Here is a 21,279-nt window from a genome sequence, read left to right as displayed (position 1 = left end):
TGGCCAACGATAAAATAATAAAGTAAGTAGGGGAATCCACTATACCTGAGCCTGTCTTAATCTAATAATAATCATAATCAAAACAAGGAAAGAAGATAGCAAGATCTGAAAAACCTGAATAAAGATGATCCCAGTGAATACTGGGAGCACCAATTCAGATCCCTAATGGCCTGACTGAGCAGCTCAAGAACACATTAGCTATGTCTACGCTGCAGGCTTGTTGTGCAAGAAGCTTTTTGCAGAAGAGATCTTCCACAAAAACTTCTTGGGCAAGAGCGCATCCACACTACAAAAGCACATCGCAAAACAGATGCGCTTTTGAAAAAGAGAGCATCCACACTGCATGGACACTCTTGCCCAAGAAAGCTCTGATTGCTATTCATAGAATAGACACCAGAGCACCTGTGGTTTTTTCAATTGGCGCTTTTGCTGCAAAAACCCCTAGTTGTCTGTCCACACACACCTTTTTGCACAAGAGCTCTTGCACAAAAAGGCTTATTCCTTGTAGAAGGAGGAATAACTCTTGCACAAAAAGCCCTCTCGTCTTACAATTTACTGTAAATTTACTTGTGCAAAAACACGCTTGTAGTGTGGACACTTTGTGAGTTTTTGCGCAAAAACAGCCATTTTTGTGCAAAAAATCTGCAGTGTAGACTTAGCCTAGGAGAGGAGTGCAAGACATCAAGATAAGTGACCTCCAGAAGACAAGTGCTCTTAGGTACTGTGTGAGAATTTTAAGGAAGCTCAAAGGAGAATAAGTGCATTTGAGCATCTAAAATGTAGAAATTCTCCAGATAAATTTTGAGAATGGCCTAGGCCTCCTTTAATTATGCTGCTGTAAATCAGGAGCCATTTACCGGTAACTGAAGCCAATGGATTTATGCCAGAGTAAAAATGGAGCTAGCAAGAGGAAAATCAGGCTCATCTTGTGTAGTTCACGAGAAACACAGCTTTGAAAAAAAAAAAAAGTCTGGGCAGGACTTCAACTTTAGGAAGGCTTATTCTTCCCTTAGCAAATCAGGAGCTCAGAATAATTAATTAGGCCTTTAAGAATGCTGGGAGTGATTTGCATACAGCTCAGATAAAATAGGCTGGGTATACTCAAAGAGTTCTCAGCAAATACATATTTGAACTCTTTTGGGTCAAATTCAAATGCATAATAGGGGGCAGGTGAAAGGGGCAACAGTTCTGGATTATGGCAGTTAATTTTGTAGCCCAAGAAATCATCAAACAGGAGTAGGATACAGACTATGGAGCACATGCAGTTTACTGATTAAACTCAAACAAAAGCATATCATCTGCATGTATTACTTTAGGACAGACACCCTAATGGATATTTTCTCAGGGTGTGTCTTCATTGCAAAAGGGAGCAAGCCTCCAGCCCAGGTAGGCAAACTCAAACCAGTGGGGCTTGAGCTAGCATTCTAACAACAGCCGTGTGAACATTGGAACTCAGAATGCAATGCTCTCCTGTGCACCTGACTGTTTTGGCTTGAAAGCCAAAGCTGCAGATGAAGCTGCAGTATCTATACTGTTTTTAGCATGCTAGCTCAAGTTCTGCTAGTAAGTCTGTCTGGCCAGTCTGGGAGGCTTGTTCCCAACTTCAGTGTAAACATAACCTTAATACAGGGGTGCGCAATAAGCGGCTCACAGGCCAGATGCAGTTCATCAGATTTAGCTCCTGGCAGGTTGCCAGATATTTTCTTTACCTATGTGTCTGCAAATTTGAGCGTTTGCAGCTCCCATTGGCCACAGTTTGCTACTCCCGGCCAATGGGAAGCAGTGGCCCAGCTCCCAGTGGCAGGGAACAGCAAACTATGACCAACAAGAGCTGCAAGCAGCCATACCTGCTGACACACAGGTAAATAAAGCATCTGGCAGCTTGCTGGGGCTAATCCGGCAAATCGTGTCTGCCCTCCGGGCCACTTATTGCCCACCCCTACCTTAGTAGGTTAATTCAAATTATCTGAGAAGTGTCTCAATTGCCAATGAAACAAGCAGGGGGAGAAAGAAGACACCCATTTTGCATATCAGCAGGAAAAATTGCAATTTGTAATTTGAGCTTTAGAGTTTTGTAATAGGGCCTTAATCTATCCAAAAAAATCGTCCCCCCACCAAAACTATGTAAAAACTCTAAAGGGAAAGGGCCTGTAGCCTTGACAAGAAACAAAACACCCCCAGAAACAGTCAGTTCTTTCAGCCAGAGAGAATCTTTATCAACAAACATCAAACCAAGTAATATATGCAAAAAGAGAACAAAATGTCCACAGTCTGGGATGTGCAATTATGGTGGTGGTTTCCGTGATGTGAAATCTGTCCCCTGAGTATCAGACAAAGTCTATCGAAGTTATTTGCTTATTGCCAATCTGTGCTCAAAGTGGAAACCTAAAGTCTCTCTGTGACATTACTTACCCCCTGCACAAATGTACCAGTTTTTAATCAATTTTACTTCAGAAGGTGCTAAATTTAGACATTAGAAAATCGCCATTCCACTCAATTTTGGCAAATAAAACAAAACAAAACCACCTTAAACTTTCCTTAAATGTGGTGTTGGTGGAGGGGGGGAAACAAACCAACTCCACCTTCCAAGCTATGCATTAATGCTTGATCCAACCATTTATATTACTTTTTCACAGTACATTCTTTTTAATATGATGTGAATAATGCATGTGAAACACTTTAATCATTAATGAGATTAGCATACAACCCTTACCATCAGAATACTCACTTAAGTAATGAGGTAAATGCCAGCCTTAATGATTTCTGCCATCCCTTTTCTCCCACATTTGCTTCACAAGGAAAGGATGGAAAATTGAATTCCTTTGTAAATATGAACTAATGATCTTCTTAGCAAAGATTGAAAAAAATGTATATATCCTGTGGTTTCCATTTCCTTGGCTTTATTGTTTTTATGTAAATTCTCCCAGGACATTTCAGGTTATATGTCTGGAAACCCCGCCATCCAGCAGAGGAAAGGTTGAGAGAATAATGAGAAACGTGCTGGAAGAATTCACATAAAAACTTTGGAGACATGAAAATGGAAACAACAGACACTGAGAAAACTTATTGCACAAAAGAAATCTTTATCCATGTGTGTATATATTCATGTATACATGTACATATATTAGATAGGTAACTGAGATATCATCTATCCAGACAATGAGTAGTTCTGAGATATCAGGGTAACCATGTGATTGAAACTTGAGTGGCCTGTATTATTAGAATCCAGACAGATATAGAAATAGATTTATTCAGTTATCCTGCATTGAATTGTATACACATTAAAACATAATGGGCTCCAACATGAACAATGTGTTTTTAAAACTTTCCTGTACCCTTGTGGAGGATAAAATTTTGTCACCGAAACACATGAAAACTACCAGTTGGAGAAAACTTTTAAAGTTTTTTTTTTTCTAAAACGTACAATTTTATTTTAACAATTTATTATTCAAAAGTAAAGCTGTGAGATACTCAAGTTAACTCAGTCCTCGCCCACTCTACCACATTTACATACTATAAACCTACTATTTAAAATCAAGATTTTCAAGAGTGATTAGTGATTTTACATGGCCCATTTTTGGGGTATCCAACTTGAAATACCTTATCAAGACACTTGATTTTAGAGAGTGCTGCTTATTCATTCTCTGAAAACCAGGATCTCAATGTGTCTCAATTTAGACACCCAGAATAAATGTGGCCTAAAATTCTGTAATAGTTATCTGGAGTTTTCTCATGCAAGCTATATGCCAGCCAGACCCCATTGCAATGCTACCATAAATGAACAGAAGAGAGCTTTCCTGACATGAAGAAATTATCACCTTGAATAGGAGACCTGCCAGAGGTATGCATGGTCACAGTATGCTATACTTCAGCCATCTCTGTCTGGTATAACTGTTCTTCAGGGGTTGTTACACAGAAGTGTTATTTTGGAATAACTGACGTTATTCTGAAATAACATAGTCCGCGTCTACAAAGCAAGCCATTATTTCAACGTAATGTTAAAATAATGTCGAGCAGGAGGACTTCTTACTCCGACTTCTAATTTTATGAGGAGTATGGGAAGTCGGAGGAAGAGTACTCTCTTGGACTTCCTGCTGTGTGGACAGCTCCAAAAGTCGAGCCATTGACGTAGCTCAAGTTGCGTAGCTTATTTCGACTTTAGCCCTGCTGTGTAGCCATACCCCAAGGGATCTGTAAGGTGCAGTAGCAGCTAAACTGATTAGCCCCAGGCTCAGGAGAACACAAGAGGTGGTGTAAAGCTACCTTTATCCAAGGCCTCTCAGATGCACTGACTGCATCTCTAGCATGGCTGAATTGAGCTTTATGTCACAACTGTCATATTATAAGGATGACTGATAACATCAGAACTACAGTTGAGCCCAAGCAACAAAACTTAGATACTGATCTAAACTTCTCAGAAGATCAGAGTTTTATTCTGATCAGGTCCACTATTCAGAGAGGAGACTGACCAGGAAGTTAGATCACAGAATTAAATGTCTCTAAATATCAAAGATGTTCCATCCAATCTGACTTTTGGTTTAGTCTATCTCTAATATGACAGTAAACAGTTAGGCTGTTTCTACATTGGCACCCTTTTCCGTAAAAGGGATGCTAATGAGACACTTCGGAATTGCAAATGCCACGGGGGATTTAAATATCCCCCGCGGCATTTGCATGAACATGTCTGCCGCTTTTTTCCGGCTTGGGGTTTTGCTGGAGAAAAGCGCCAGTCTAGATGGGATCTTGCGGAAAATAAGCCCTTTTCCTGAAGATCCCTTATTCCTACTTTCAAGAGGTGGAATAAGGGATCTTCCGGAAAAGGGTTTATTTTCCTACTTTCCAGAAAAGGGTTTATTTTCCTACTTTCAAGATCTTGCGGAAAATAAGCCTTTTTCCGCAAGATCCCTTATTCCTACTTTCAAGTAGGAATAAGGGATCTTCTGGAAAAGGGTTTATTTTCCGCAAGATCCCGTCTAGACTGGCGCTTTTCTCCAGCAAAACCCCAAGCCGGAAAAAAGCGGCAGCCATGTTCATGCAAATGCCGCGGGGGATATTTAAATCCCCCGCAGCATTTACAATTCCGACTGGTCTCATTAGCATCCCTTTTCCGGAAAGGGGTGCCAATGTAGACACAGCCTTAGTTTCTGATATCTGAGACAGGCATGTTTTTATCACTTGATAGCCAAAATCTAATTGGCTGAGACATGTCAGAGGTCCATAAATAACTCTCCACTAATCACCAGAAAAGATGATCATGCCATATTGGCGATTTAGTCATTTGCCAAGTGGCCAGAAGCTTTTGGAACTTTTTGACCAAACAGTAACAGGTGATACGACACTGTCTTCCCCCAAATAGCTTGTGTTTGAAAAAGTAAATCCTTTGCACAATCCTTTTCCATTTTGTAGTTCTAGGTATGTGAGTAGTAAATAAAGTATACCTCCTTTCTTATTTTTAGTGGAAAAATTGTGTCCACTTTACAGTAAGTGTGACTATTCAGAGGAAACTGAATTGAACAATAGAGTACAGATCTCTGGCACATTTGATCAGTTTTGCTGCAAACTCAGCCACTCTTGCCTGAGGAATTTTACTGGCTACATAACAAAAAGAATGAAATTCATGAGTTTCAGAAGGTTTCATATGATTCTTCAAGATTCAAGACAAATTCAAGACAAATATAGAAGTTGTAAAACCATGCTACCATGGATCACTGAAAACTGGGTTTAGTTGGTTTGTTGTCCTTTCGGTTCTTTAATTAATAATATCATCTCATCCAACTACTCCCTGGAAACTCCACATCCTATTTATCAAAAGCCAATATTCAGGGGAATCCCCCCCCCCCCCAATACTGTTTAACACTGCTGAACATTCTCCCAGACAATTGCTCCTGCTTAAAATCTGACTTCTAAAATACACTGAGGATCTTTATTTTAAAAAGTAAAAAGCCTGGATGTATGTCTTGCCTGCTCTCCATCATGCCTATTTTACATGGCATTTAGCAAAGGTCTCAGACATCTCTCTCTCTCTCTCTCTTAATTAGGCTCTTAAAATGGGAAAATACATCCGATCAAATATATATAGCAGCCACATGAAATAAAACAAAAATAAACAGAAAAAACAACTTATATGTTATTAAAGAAACTTGAAGACACTACTAATGGGTCACACTATCACAAACAGATGATATATTCAACTATCTGATACTATTTTAAAAACAAGATTTAAGACCATATTCCCAAGAGATAAGAATAGACCTTGCTCCAACTAAGTCAGTGAAATTATGGTGATTTACACCACCTGAGAATCTGACACTTTGTTATAACTCTAGGCAGTACAGATAAGGGTATTACAGTGAAAAGTATTTTTTAGGCTGGCCATTGAAATGATAAGCTCTTTGGAATGCTTGACAAATGCTATGAAGAAAGAAAGAACGAAAGAACGAAAGAAAGAACAAAAGAACGAAAGAAAGAAAGAACAAGCTCATCTACAACATACAAAATCTGGATGGTTTTCTTTTGGCTGCCTATTCTCCCTGAAGAAAGTGGTGAACCTGTACATTTTACCCAACATAAGACATATTACCATATTTACAATGCTGACAATTATTGAAGTTGTCAACAGTAGAAAGGAGCCTTCTAAGGCCTAAAGCGTCCCCCAGAGAAAAAAGTGTATACCTGGAAAAGACAGCTAGTTTGACAGGAAGCAGCTTATGCTCTTCTTCAAAGAAAATTCTCCATCTGCTCCACTAAATTTGATTATTGGATCACATCAATAGACCAGGCTGATCAGCAGGCTTTAGACTTACATGTCTAAACTACACCCCTCTTTCAAAAGAAGGATGTAAATTAGACATATTGAAATTGCAAGTGAAGCCGGGATTTGAATTTCCCACGCTTCATTTGCATAATGGCGGCCACCCGTTCTTTTGAAAACTGATATTTTGAAAGTGAAACCGCCATCTAGATGCAGTTCTTTTGAAAGAAAAACGATCTTTCGAAAAAGGGTTTTTCTTTCAAAAGAACTGCATCTAGACGGCGGTTTCATTTCGAAATATCCATTTTCAAAAGAACGTGCATCCGCCTTTATGCAAATGAAGCATGGGAAATTCAAATCCTGGCTTTATTTGCAATTTCGATATGTCTAATTTACATCCCTCTTTCGAAAGAGGTATGTAGTCTAGACATAGCCTCATAGTGGAAGGCCACAAAAGACACTACTGGGGGAGCTAAACACTGAAATGATAAACGTGGATGCCTTTTATATTAGCAGTAGGATACAGGACATTTTGGGCAAGTCTACACAGCAGGGTTTAACTCGAAATAAGCTATGCAAATGGAGATACGTCATTTGCATAGTTTATTTCGAGTTTTGGTGCTGTCTACACAGCACTCATTTCGAAATAGCGCACTCTTCCTCTGACTTCCCTTATTCCTCATAAAATGAGGGTTACAGAGTAAGATGAGGAGTCAGAGTAAGAAGTCCTCCAGCTTGACAGTATTTCAACGTTATGTTGAAATAATTGCTGACTGTGTAGACGTGGACTATGTTATTTCGAAATAACGCTAGTTATTTCAAAATAATGTTGCTGTGTAGACATAGCCTAAGGGAGTTTACTCAGTGGAGAGTGTAGAAAAGGAAATTTATGGCTTGGTAGCTCTTAGGCTAAGGTCAGTACTTATTACATATATCATAACTTGTCTCAGTGCTAACTTGTGCTCTCTCATCTGTTTATATTTGTGATCTTTGGCCTTGGATTGCAAGTTTTTTGGACAAGATTCTAACTTTTCATTCTGTGTGTATGTATGGTGCCAAGCCTAAAAGGGGGAAGGGGGGCATCTTTCGTTGAGACTTCTAGGTGCTTCTGCAACATAAAAAATAAATAAATAACAAAAGCTTATTACAAATCTGGAAGAGAATTTGGCATCTGGGATAAATACTTCTGTTTGGGAGAGAGTTGTGTGAAGTGGAGGTTTGCATGCTGAGATTCAAGGTTCATAATAAGGGAAAATGCAAGAGTTTTGGTTAGAACATGGGGCACGTTAGCTGCACTTGCTACAATGCAAAAAAAAAAAGAGTTTGGAAGTTGGGAGGAGGTTCAAGTTACAGGTGTTTACCATGGCAGCTGTGCAAAAAATTTGTGTTGCTTTAGGCTTTGTCTTATGTTCTTTTATAGGTTCAGAGGCAATAAAGCAGGAAAGAAAGCTAACATGGGGACACCTGCCACCTTTTTTCATTAGAAAACCTAACACAAGTTATGAGCCCCAAATCCCATACATTTCCCATGATGTCAAGACAAAAGTTATCAAACTGGTCTGCTGTAAATTAATGTTCATACATGGAAACTAACAAGCTGAATATAACCCTTTTTTTGCCCTGATTGTTAGCATCCTTTCATGAAATTAGCATGTTTGGTAATGTATACGTATTGTAATCTCATCTGACTTTGCCTAAGAAACCTGAAAATCCACAAGAGAAGCTCAGGTACTTTGTAGAGTGCAATTGTTTTAGCTTTTATAATACAGATTTCAAGTTCATTTTACAACATCAAGGAAGAGAATATGGAGTGGCTAAACATCTATTTGTTGTATTGGGGGTCTTCTGGATGTTCATTTGTGTTTACTTGATATTAGTGAAACCCAAACAGACTGCATCTCCCATACTGCACCATTATGCATCAACAAACTGAAACAAACATTTAATTTCATAATGTCAAAATGTTTCATTTCAATTAAAAATTGCCAGTGTTTTGACTTTTCACCCCAATTTGGGACAAAATCAAATGTTAAAATCCCAGAATTATGCATAGCCTGGAAATTCCATTTTCAATCAACTCTACAGTTAGAAATCCCATTCATTTTCCTTTACATGCTGGAATGTTCCAGATTTCTTAGGGCTTTGTCCAGTGCAGTCATAATCTGTTTTTGCTAGGTTCCTGGTGCTCCAAATGTGATTATTTGATTTCTTTCAAGTGAAATGTACAGGCACATTTTAGTTATATAACGGTGTACATTTCATCCAATAAGGCTAAGAGCAGTACAGGCAGTCCCCAGGTTACGTACAAGACAGGGACTGTAGGTTTGTTCTTAAGTTGAATCTGTATGTAAGTCGGAACTGGCGTCAGCTGATGCTGAAACTGATCAGTTTCAACCGTGGCTGAATCTGGACGCCAGTTCTGACTTACATACAGATTCAACTTAAGAAACCCAGGCGTCCCCAAGTCAGCTGCTGCTGAAACGGATCAGCGGCTGATTCCAGGAAGCCTGGGGCAGAGCAACTCTGCCTCGGTCTTCCTGTAGTCAGCCGCTGGTCAGTTTCAGCAGCGGCTGACTTGGGGACGCCTGGGGCAGAGCAGCTGAAACTGGTCTGCAGGGAGACTGGGAGCAAAGCCTTGGAGCACGCCCGCAGCGGGACAGCCCAGGCGCGCTTGAGCTGTCCCCCTGCGGGCGTGCTCCACGGCTTTGCTCCCCGTCTCCCTGGTCTGCAGGGAGACGGGGAGCAAAGCCTTGGAGCACGCCCGCAGTGGGACAGCCCAGGCACCTGGGCTGTCCCGCCGCCGGCTTCCCCCGAGGCTTTGCAAAGCCACAGAGGGGCTGGCGCTGCAGGGCAGCCCAGGCGCGCCTGGGCTGCCCGGCTGCCCGAGCCCCTCCGCTGCTTTGCTCCGCGTCTTCCTGGTCTGCAGACCAGGGAGACGCGGAGCAGCTTTTCTCGCCCCAGAGTACACGGGCGGCGGGACCGTGAGGTCCCGCAGTCCGTGTCCTCCGGGGTGAGAAAAGCCCCGTTCGTAACTGCGGATCCGACATAAGTCTGCCTGTAACTCTCAACGATTTCCTGTGAGAAATTCCTAAAAGGAAATTTTTCACTTCTGCTATGGTGCATACAAACCTTCAAATAAATCCTTCATTGAAATATATGCGAGCTTAGAAGTCAGTGAAATTGCTCACTTTAGAGACCATAACACCTATTGGAAGAGGGACTCTGTTAATTACTGGCATCCTGATCACATTTCCGTTCACATAACTGTTTTCTGACTACCTACAATTCTTGTAGTTTCAACTGAAAACAGTATTCCCAGTATTCCCACTTTTTATCTTAAACTGTTGTTTTGCATTTGTAGCTGGTAACATGGTTTTTAATCTTTTGGAATAAATTATTAATATTAATAACAATTTTACAATTTTTGTGGGTGTGAATCACACACATAATTATACAGTTAATTAGAGAGTGTGTGTGAGTGTGTGCATGTGAGAGAGGGAGCAATAAGTGTAACTGGTTGGTTGCACGTGAAGGATGATCTAGGCCCATCAGAAGATGAAGCCCAGCTGGGGGATGAGCTAAGTAGAACATAAAGGACAGAATCCCACATATAAAAAGATCTATAGGTCATAATCCTTCTTTGAATCCTAGGCTGTGTCTACACTGGCGCGATCTCGCGCAAAAGCGGCCGCTCTTGCACAAAAACTTGCTGCCTATCTACACTGGCCGCGTGTTCTTGTGCAAGTAAACTGGCGTTCTAATCTATAAAATCAGGGCTTCTTGCATGAGAACTCTGACACTTCCACTCAGGAATAAGCCCTCTTGTGCAAGAGCTCTTCCAGAAGAGGCCAGTGTAGACAGGCAACATGAATTTCTTGCACAAGAAAGCCCTATGGTTAAAATGGCCATCAGAGCTTTCTTGCTCAAGAGAGCGTCTACACTGGCATGGATGTTTTTGCGCAAAAGCACATGCCAGTGTAGACGCTCTCTTCTGGAAGAGTTTTTGCACAAGAACTCTTCCGCAAAAGAGTTCTTGCGCAAGAAGCTGCCAGTGTAGGCGTAGCCCCAGAGAATAGAAAAAAAGAAGTTTGGGAAAGCTGTAAGAAAGGGGCTGAAGGAAGACTAAGATAGGAAGGAATCTAGGGAGGTAATGTGGTATCTGAAGGTGCAAATCTTAGCTACTTATGACAGGGTCCTTGAATGGCACCCTGGATGGGAAGGTGAGCATATGTGTATTCCCCACTGGAGAAGGTGATGCGGAACCACTGGGAGAAGGAATAGTGGGTACAAAGCTTGACTTCCAAGGAGATAGTTCTGGTCTAGAAGGTGTTGCAGTGTGAAAGAGTGGGAGAACAATTCTATAGTGTCAAAATAGGAAAAAGATTTTATTTCTGAGTTCAGTTTAGTGGCTCCTTAGGGTTCGTCTAGTAGGAGAGTTCAAAGTGAGACTAGGATAGGTGCTTCACTGCTTTTGAGAGCTAGTACTCAGGCAAGGATGGCTCCTCTTCTGTACAGAGCCATTTAAGATAGCACAAGAGGGGAGAAAACAGGAGAGGCTGACTACAAATATTCATGGTTCCCCAGTTCTCTGCTTCAGTCCATGTCAGAGGTGCTTGCGCTGCTTCCAACAATCTCTTAGGACCAAATGCTGTCTAGGGACAATTAAAATGCAGTACACTCCAGCTGCTTCCCCTTTCTGCTAACACACCCCTTTAGGCTTCCAGGACCTTTGGAGCTTGCTATACTATCTACAAGCCTGCTGGGAACTTCCAGGTGGTTTGTACTCCCTTTATATCACTTGAGTGGTACAAAGAGAGAACAAGGCAGAAAATTTGTTCCAGAGCATTAATTCTCCTGATATGATGCATGTGGCCCTGAAGCTGAGAAGTTGTACACTAGTGTGCTATGCCATCATTTGGTGCTCCACAGTAGCAGTGAAGCTAAAATTGATTATTCCAATTGAGAAACATAGGCCCCTGCCACTTGAGCTAAAGAAGAATTGCTCTTAATACTCTGAATTTATGGCACACCGAGACAAATGATGCAATTAACAGTGGGAGATGTAGAAGTAAGCCTATGCCATGTGGATGTGTGGTGGTTTGTAATAGTTCACGGTATTGTCTGCCCTGTCACAATTTTGACTCCCCATTGTAGGTGACTTCGTGAGTATGTGATGAATTTCCAGTCAAATCTTGGCCAGTCTTTCAAAAGGAACATGCCAAATTGTGGTACTATAACCTATACTAAGAGAGTGACTCTGGGTCATCCACTGACTAGTATACAGTATACAGAGAATGAAGATGACAATTGCTTATATACTACTACATCTGAAAACAACTTTTTTTAAAGTTGCTTTTAAAGTTACAGGGGCTTTTGAAGCTAAGATAGTTCCCCCTATGAGGCAAATAAATCTGTTTCTTCAGGCCAAAGATCATGCTTTTTTATAAACAGGGGAAGAGTTCCATCCCCACGATGACAGAGATATGAGAATTGCTACATTTGGATATGCTGAGCGTATCCATTACACCAGCATTTTTCAAACTTGGATCACATGGCACCAAGGTAAGCTGCTGTTGGGCCCGTGCTGATTTGTTTACTTAATGTGTCTGTAGGCACAAAGTCTCACAGCTCCTATTGGCTGCAGTTTGCCGTTTACATGTTTGAAAAATGCTGCACTAGAACACAATCTGCTCCCAGAACCAGGAATAGAAACCAACCTGTTGCCTGCTATTTCACTTCCGTATCACAGATAGCTGTGTAACCCACTAATATGGTCCAGCCTAACCCAGGAGAGACATGGTGGGTATGTGTGTGCCATTCCTCTATTTGATATAGGTAAAGTGAAGAGGCCTCTGATTAACATTACTAACTCTCAGTCATGAATCAGCCTGCTCGAAATCATGATTGCGTTAAACGTCATGATTTAACAACAATTTCGGGATTATTATTTTTCGTTTGAATTTTTAGAGATCGTTGTATTTTCAGCATAAGACCTAGAGACTTTTTTAAATGAACCTGAGCCACACTTAATCACAAGATTACAGCAAAAGGGCCCCCCCCCCCAAATCCTCATAACCACTGGGGAGCTGAAATGATTGTGTTGCTGTGGAAGTGAAGGTTGTGGGTGCAAATGCTGATAGGGTGAAGTGTGGATACAATGTATACACGTGAAAGTTAGTGTTAGAACCCTGGCATAACTGTGGGATTTATTTTATACTCCAATGTGCACCATGGTACGTCCACTTGTGTTCACATTTACTGCAGTATTATTGCATTGGTAGCAATCGCGCTTAAAGGCAGCTGCTTTCTAACTACAGAACATTTAATAGCAGGGGCTGATCCCTGAGGAGGGTGTATTTGTATCGCGGGCTGCCTAGCTAGGAGAGGGCTACCCGCCAGCATTGCACCGAGACAGCACCGACCAAAACAATCACATCTGCCTGCCCCGCTCTACCTAACTTGGACGCCAATCCAACAACACGCAACCTAACCCCCAACGATCGAGGGAAACGGAAGTCAAATGGCAGGAGACTGACATCACCATCAGCCAATGAGGTTGCAGAGCTCACCTTCATCCGGGTCCCGATTGGGCGACTTCGCGGGCGAAAGGCAGAGCCGCAGCTCGAACGTGTGGCGGGAAACGCGCGGCGCCTAGGCGAGCCGTCACCATGGAGACGCTGCTGTGGCAGGTGGAGCAGCTGCCCGGGCTCCTGGCCGTGTCCCGCTCGGGGCAGGTCCGGGACTGGGACCCGCCAGCTCTGGACAGAGCCCTGCAGTGGGGCCGCTACTTCCAGCACCTGCATGGCCGCTTCCGCGCCCAGCCCCGGCTCCGGGCCGCCTTGGGGCAGCGGCTCCGCCGGGGGCAGCAGGGGCCGCCGCTCGGCTTCCCGCACCTGGGGCGCTGCCCGGAGCTGCTGGGCCTGTCGCTGCTGGGCAACCGGTCGCTGCCGCCCGCCGCCTGCCACCGCCTCCTGCGGAGCTTCCTGCTGCCGCCCGGAGACCAGGCCACTGCGGGACCCTGCAGCCTCGGCCTCCTGGCCCGCCGCAAGGCCGCCGTCCACCTGCTGCCGACGCCCAGCTCCGTCCCGGCGCGCCCTGAGGAGCTGGGGCCGCAGCTGCGGACAGAGGCCCAGCTGCTGCTATCCCGGCTAGAGGAGGAGGAGGAGGAGGAGGAGCAAGCTCTGGGAAGAGTCCTGGAGCAGCTGCCCGGGCCCAGGGTCTACCAGGTGTTGGCAGCGCTGCTGCTTGAGCAGGCCGGGGCCAACCCTGGCGAGGAGGCCAGTTGCAGAGAGCCAGCCGGGCTGGCTGCGGCAGTGCTCTTCTGGCTGCTCGGGAACTCGGGCCGGCTCTCCGCCTTCTGTCGCCTCCTTCCGGGCTCCATCCTGGCTGCGCTTACTGCCCGATACCCCCAGTTGGGCTCCCCTTATTTGCAGCTCCTTACCGACTGGGGTAGTCGCCTGAGCTACAATCCGCTGTGCGGCCAGTGGGCCAACAGCTGCTGCCCTAGTGAGGACCAGCTGTCTTGGGAAGAGCTTCGCGAGCGCTTCAGCTGTTTTGTGAGGGGACCGACTCCGCTCCGAGAGGCAGCCCTGTCTGCTCTGAAAAAACTGAAGACTCTGGATGGTGATTTTGAAGTCTGTGGCCTGAGTGTCTGGAGTGACCTATTGCTGGAGATGCAGGCAGACACCTCGCTAAAGAAAGGACTGGACTAGAGCCTTAGCTGGGAGGAGGAGGAAGAGAAGATAGATATATTAAATAGGTTTCATAGGAAATTAAAAGGTCTGAAATCCAATAAACAGAGTAACTTTCTTTTCTCTGTAGGTAACATCAAAGGCCAAGTGGATTATATCTTCTTTTGGAGTGAAAAGACAATTTTGTGATTAGATTGCATGCCATAATACTTGAGTATGCTCAACAAAAAGTGTCTGTAGGACTAGGTTCTATTCTTGCACATGCTGATGTACACCTATGCTGTGGCTCCATGCAGTTATGAGTTAACTTTTTCTTTCCTAGTCAACTTGTTCTCTTCTTTACATTTTCACTTCTTCCCCCTCCCTCTCCCTAGCCTATTATTTTGTTGCCAGCTCTGATATTTCCCAGTACATATGGTTGGGCCATTTGGTGTGGTAATGCCCTTAATTCTGTAGATCTCTAGCAGGAATGCTTTCATCCCTTCTTTGTCATTATTAAACTGACTTTTGTCAGTCTCTGTGTGGGGGGGAAATAATTACTGGTGGGGATTTGCTAAACTAAGGTTAGATGGTGAAATTGACTGAGTTATAAAATAGCTCAAAAGCTTCAGAGGAGTAACTGAGTTAGTCTGTACAGGATAAGCTTAAAAACAACAAATAGTATGGTAGCATTTTAAACACTAACAAAACATGTAGATGGTATCATGAGCTTTTGTGGGCTCAGCCTACTTCTTCAAATAGTGGGCTATTTGAACACAGAATAGTTATTACCCTAACTGGCTCCTGCAGTTGGTGAAAGGCTGAAGCTCACTACCCACTCTTTTTTTTTTTTTTTTTTAATAAAACACTTTATTGCACAAAGCAAGAGTGGGATGTTACAAATGAACATGGAATGCATTTGACCTACAGCCTCAATATACTTATGAGCCATAATGCTAACTACCTACACATAAAATTATATCAAATCTGGTGGTTTGTTTGTTTTCAAAGCAACTGAAATGCTGTATGGTGATTATACAGGACCAAATGATGACCCTTCTACTGCTGGGACTACTGAGGTGATGTTATTACTTACGTGAGCAATTGCTGCTCATCCATGGAACATAAAAAGGGAATCATCATCTGACCCACTGTGAGCAACTGTTATAAAACTGCATCAGTAAAATGACACCTTTATTAAGGTATTTAAAAATGCTTTAGGTTAAAAACACTATATAAATGGAATATGTTAGAATTCTTAAACTTCCTCTAAACTACCCAGTCTAGTGTAATCTGCAAGCACGTTTGTATAGGCAAATGATAAACCTTTGAAAATAGGAAAATAGACTAAAATCCTTAATTGAAAGGCCCTTCCTTATTATAGGGTAAATGGAACTTCTGCTCTGTACAATATTATCTCTCTCAGTGACAATTGAGTCATCTTGTAATGCTGAGTTTTATAAGTTCAACTGGAGAGTGGCTTGTTAAAGCAAGAAACTTCTGCTGCCAGAGCATTCAAGCTCCTGCACTTAAGGAAGTTCTTACAGATTTTTTTTTTTAAATCAAAGTTGAATAAGTCCATTTCTGTTGTTGCCTTGTTGATATTTTGCAGAACACACAACTTTCAAAGCACAAAGACACTAAAGGATTCAAATAAAATGCTATAGATACTTTTGACAAATTACAGGGCCCCTAGCATTCTTTTGCTGTGCCATAAAACATTCCAGATATTCTGTTGCTGTGGAAATCTTGTTCCTTTGTTAAATTATCAAATATGAGCAAACTGACTTATCAGATCAGAATCTTAGATGCCTCTATACAAATGCAAGGAGTATGGGAAATAAGTAGGAAGAACCTGAAATGCTAATACATAAATACAACTATGATACAATTGGTATTGCAGACACTTGGTGGGATAACACACACGACTGGAACATTGGTATAGAAGGGTACGGCTTGCTCAGGAAGGATAGGCAGGGAAAAAAGGGAGGCAGTGTTGCCTTGTATATGGTGTTGCCTTATATATTAAAAATGTATGCACTTGGACTGAGGTGGACATAGGAGACAGACTTGTCGAAAGTGTCTGGGTCAGATTAAAAGGGGGTAAAAAACAAGGGTGATGTCATGATAGGGGTATACTACAGACCATCTACTCAAGCAGAAGCACTGCCTGAGGCTTTTTTTAAACAACTAACAAAATCATCCAAAGTGCAGGATTTGGTGGTGATGGGAGACTTCAACTATCCAGACATGTTGGGAATCTAATGCAGCAGACCACACATTATTCGATAAGTTTGTAGACTACATTGGAGACAATTTTTTATTTCAGAAGGTTGAGAGAGCTAAGGGGGGGGGGGGGAGAGCTGTTTATATTTGATTTTAACAAACAGCGAGGAACTGGTTGAGAAATTGAAAGTGGAAGGCAGTGTGGGTGAAAGTGATCATGAAACAGAGTTCATGATTCTAAGGAATGATAGAAGGGAGAACAGCAAAATAGAGACAATGGATTTCAGGAAGGCAGATTTTAGTAAACTCAGAGAGCTGGTATGTAAGGTCCCATGGGAAGCAAGACTAAGGAAAAACAAGTGACGACAGTTGGCAATTTTTCAAAGGGACATTATTAAGGGCCAAAAAGCAAAGTATTCCACTGCATAGGAAGGAAAGTATGGCAAGAGACCACCTTGGCTTAACCAACAAAAAGGAGTCATAAAAAGTGGAAACTAGGTCAAATTACAAAGGATGAATATAAGCAAACAACACAAGTATGCAGGGGCAAGATTAGAAAGGCAAAGACACCAAATGAGCTCAAACTACCTAGAGACATAAAGGTAATTAGAAGATACTCTAAAATATATTAGAAGCAAGAGGAAGACCAAGGACAGGGTAGATCCATTGCTCTATGAAGAGGGTAAAACAATACCAGGAAACTTGGAAATGGCAGAGGTGCTTAATGACTCCTTTGTTTCAGTTTTCACTAAGAAGATTGATGGTGAAGGGATGCCTAACATAGTGAATGCTAGTGGAAATGGGGTAGGTTTAGAAGTTTAAAAAGAAAAGTAAAACATTTAGAAACGTTAGATGTCTTCGAAGCACTAGGGCCTGATGAAATGCATCTTAGAATACTCAAGGAGCTGATAGAGGACATATCTGAGCCTTTAGCTATAATCTTTGAAAAATCATCCAAGTCAGGTGAGATCTCAGAAGACTGGAAAAGGGCAAATTATAAAAAGGGAAATAAGAGCAACTCAGGAAACTATAGACCAGTTAGTTTAACGTCTGTGCCAGGAAAGATAATGAAGCAAATAATTCAGTAATTCATCTGCAAGCATCTGGCAGAAAATAAGGTGATAGGTAACAGCCAGCATGGATTTGTAAAGAACAAATCATATCAAACCAATCTGATAGCTGCCTTTGACAGGATAACAAGTCTTACGGATAAGGGAGAAGCGGAGGACATAGTATACCTAGACTTCAGTAAGACGTTTGATACGGTCTTGCATGACCTTATCAATAAACTAGGGAAATACAACCTAGGTGGGTGCATAACTGGCTGAATAACCATTCTCAGAGAGTAATTATTAGCTGGAAGGGCATAACAAGTGGGGTTCTGCAGAGGTCCGTTTTGGGACTAGTTCTGTTCAATATCTTCATCAATGATTTAGATGATGGCATAGAAAGTATGATTATTAAGTTTGCAGATGATACCAAGCTGGGAAGGGTTGTTGCAAGTGATTTGGAAGATAGGGTCATAATTCAAAATGATCTGGATAAACTAGAGAAATGGGCAGAAGTAAACAGGATTAAGTTTAGTAAGGACAAATGCACAGTACTCCACTTGGGAAGGAATAATCAGTTTCACACATACAGAAGGGAAGCGACTGTCTAGGAAAGAGTACTGGAGAAAAGGATCTAGGAGTCATAGTGAACCACAAGCTAAATATATGTCAACAGTGTGACACTGCAAAAAAGGCAAACCTGATTCTGGGATGCATTAACAGGAGTGTTGTGAGCAAGACACGATAGGTTATTCTTCCACTGTATTCTGCACTGAGTAGGCCTCAGTTGGAGTATTATGTCTAGTTTTGGTCACATTTCAAGAAAGATGTGGAGAAATTGGAGATGGTCCAGAGAAGAGCAACAAAAATGATTAAAAGTCTAGAAAACGTGACCTATGAGGGAAGATTGAAAGACCTGAGATTGTTTAGTTTAGAAAAGAAAAGACTGAGGGGACATGATAGCAATTTTCATGTGCCTAAAAGGATGTTACAAGGAATAGGGAGAAAAATTGTTCTTCTTGGCCTCTGAAGATAGGACAAGAGGCAATGAGCTTATACAGCAGCAAGGGAGGTTTTGGTTGGACATTAGGAAAAATGTTCTAACTGTTAAGGTGGCTAAACACTGGAATAAATTGCCGAGGGAGGTTGTGGGGTCTCCATCATTGGAGATAAGATTTAAGAGCAGGTTGGATAGACATCTATTAGGGATGATCTAGAGTGCTTGGTCCTGTCGTGAGAGCAGGGGACTGGATTTGAGGTTCTCTCGAGGTTCCTTCCAGTTCTGGAATTCTATGATTCTACCTCCGAGGGGTGGAAGGGGTGGCGAGGATAATGAGAAGGGAGTGCAGCCCCTTAGTATAAAATAAAATCAGGCTCCTATTTCTTTTCAGTCTGGTATCAAATTTTATCCTGTAATTTCATACCTTGTTGGTACCTGCTTCTTGCTGTTGCACAGGAGAAAAGAAACATGGCATCCAAATGTCCACTCTGTAGTTCATCTTTTGGTGAGAATACTAAAGCTACTACCTTTTCCATAGTGTTACTGAATTATCTTAGCATTTCAAATCATACTCTGGATGGGGATAATTCATTCCTACCTATAGTAAAACATCTAGGCTACGTCTAGACTGGCATGATTTTCCGGAAATGCTTTTAACGGAAAAGTTTTCGGTTAAAAGCATTTTCGGAAAAGCGCGTCTAGATTGGCACGGACGCTTTTCCACAAAAGCATTTTTTGCGGAAAAGTGTCCATGGCAATCTAGACATGCTTTTCCGCAAAAAAGCCCTATCGCCATTTTTGCGATCGGGGCTTTTTTGCGGAAAACAAAACTGAGCTGTCTACACTGACCCTTTTGCGTAAAAGTTTTGCGCAAAAGGACTTTTGCCTGAACATAGTAGCAGCATAGTATTTCCGCAAGAAGCACTGATTTCTTACAGTAGGAAGTCAGTACTTTTGCGGAAATTCAAGTGGCCAGTGTAGACAGCTGGCAAGTTTTTCAGGAAAAGCGGCTGATTTTCTGGAAAAACTGGCCAGTCTAGACACAGCCCTAGATCGGTGACTCTCAGACAGAGGCTCATGAGCCCCAAGTGGTTCTTTAGTGTGTCTCTTACACTTGTTTACAGCACATTATGTTAAAACTGATTTAATTATTAACCTATCAGGGTGCATTTACTCTGTTATTAACCAATTGCAGTTGTTAAAATATTTGATCAGTCACCAAGAAAATTTGGTACAATTACATATTTAAATAAGCTGTTATCTTGTTTAAAATGTATGTTTTAACTAGTCATGTCAATGTATAGAAAGCTACCGCATTAACTGATAAGCCTGGATTTATCAGTTAATCCTGTCAACTGCAGGTATTCCCCTACTCTTGCTGCCTCTGTATCAAAGGCAGCACGGTGGGGGAGAGTGCGAGTGAGTACTCCCCACCCCTTCACTGCTGCCTCTGATAGAGATGTAGCAGCTTGAAGGCTGAGAGGGGGCAGGTGGGAGCCAGTAAATGTAGGGAGCCGGCTTTTAAGCTCTCCATTCATGCTGGCTCCGCAGAGCCACCCAACCCCCCCGTACATCCTATAGCTGGCATCCCATGAAGCATCCTCTGTCCGCAATGAGCTTGGGCCCGCTGTGGACAGGGGCTGCTCTGGTATCCCATAGAGCAGCCTCTGTCTATGAGGGGTCTGAGCTCCCTTCAGATAGGGGCAGCTGCCACCTTGTGCTGCTGCCTCTGATAGACTTAACAATATCCAAGATACATGATGCAATTAATATTTCCCCAGTCATGAAGCTTGGTGGCTTTTGTTATTCATGGAGATACACAAAGATACTGAGTCTGATGTGTGGAGTGCTTTCAGGTTTACAGTTTTGGTAGATAATAAAACTATTGGATAGAGAGGTAGCAGCAGCATGAGGTGGGTCGGGGCTCCCCAAGACTGGGGCCAGGAGCACAATGGCTGCCAACCCGACCTCCAGGGTGTATTGAATAGTTGCGGACTATTGAATAGTCATGTAACTGCTAATATTTGATGCAGTTCCATGACTATTCAATTACATGCTATCTCACATCCCTAGTTTTAACTAGAGATGTAAAAATGCAGTTAAAAATGTAACCTTGTAACTGCTAAAAATCATAGCGATTACATGCACTGCGCAGACCTTGCAGCAAAGCTTCCCTAAGAGCGGGGCCAGCAGCTCTGCCTGACCCGCTCCCGGAGAGCCAGCTGCTTAGTCCTTTAGTCAATAGGGAGTTCTATTATTGACTAGGGATTAGGTGAGGTCTTTAGCACTGACAAAGACATAATTGATCATTAATTTGCACTTAGAATTCCTGCCTTCCTCTTTTTTTGGTGGGGGGGAGGGCAGCAGGGAGTGGGAGGAAAGAAGTAAATGAAGATGTGAGAGATGGACAAAGATGTTGTTCTACAACAGTTGTTTGTTTGGCGCATTCACAAATGAGTTTCTGTTGTGGCAATTGCAGAACTATTAACTGGTTTGCTACCTATCCTTTAAATCAGCTTCTGTGCCTAATGACTAGATGACAGCTAAAGTGATGTCAATATTTAAAAAAAGGCTCTAGAGGTG

General features: G+C 42.5%; 2 protein-coding genes across 2 annotated transcripts in view; one reads left to right on the top strand and one right to left on the bottom strand.

Moving 5' to 3' along the window:
- GAS2 (growth arrest specific 2) overlaps nucleotides 1–13,450 on the bottom strand; it is a 164,455-nt gene extending 151,005 nt beyond the window's left edge. Inside the window, exon 1 of the mRNA XM_006111497.4 lies at nucleotides 13,321–13,450. The gene's annotated coding sequence lies outside the window, so the exon portion shown is untranslated. The remainder of the gene's footprint in view (nucleotides 1–13,320) is intronic.
- FANCF (FA complementation group F) lies at nucleotides 13,420–15,411 on the top strand. The gene has a single exon (XM_075927751.2). The coding sequence runs from the start codon at nucleotides 13,420–13,422 to the stop codon at nucleotides 14,461–14,463; it is 1,044 nt and encodes a 347-aa protein (XP_075783866.2). The 3' UTR covers nucleotides 14,464–15,411.
- Nucleotides 15,412–21,279: the final 5,868 nt, after the last annotated feature.

The sequence above is a fragment of the Pelodiscus sinensis genome, chromosome 5, assembly GCF_052426305.1.
Source record: "Pelodiscus sinensis isolate ZL-2025 chromosome 5, ASM5242630v1, whole genome shotgun sequence".
NCBI lineage: Eukaryota > Metazoa > Chordata > Testudines > Trionychidae > Pelodiscus > Pelodiscus sinensis.
This window is presented reverse-complemented; position numbering and strand designations above follow the sequence as displayed.

Coding starts and splice junctions, on each gene's coding strand:
- FANCF (XM_075927751.2), top strand. CDS start 13,420: ATGGAGACGCTGCTGTGGCAGGTGGAGCAGCTGCCCGGGCTCCTGGCC.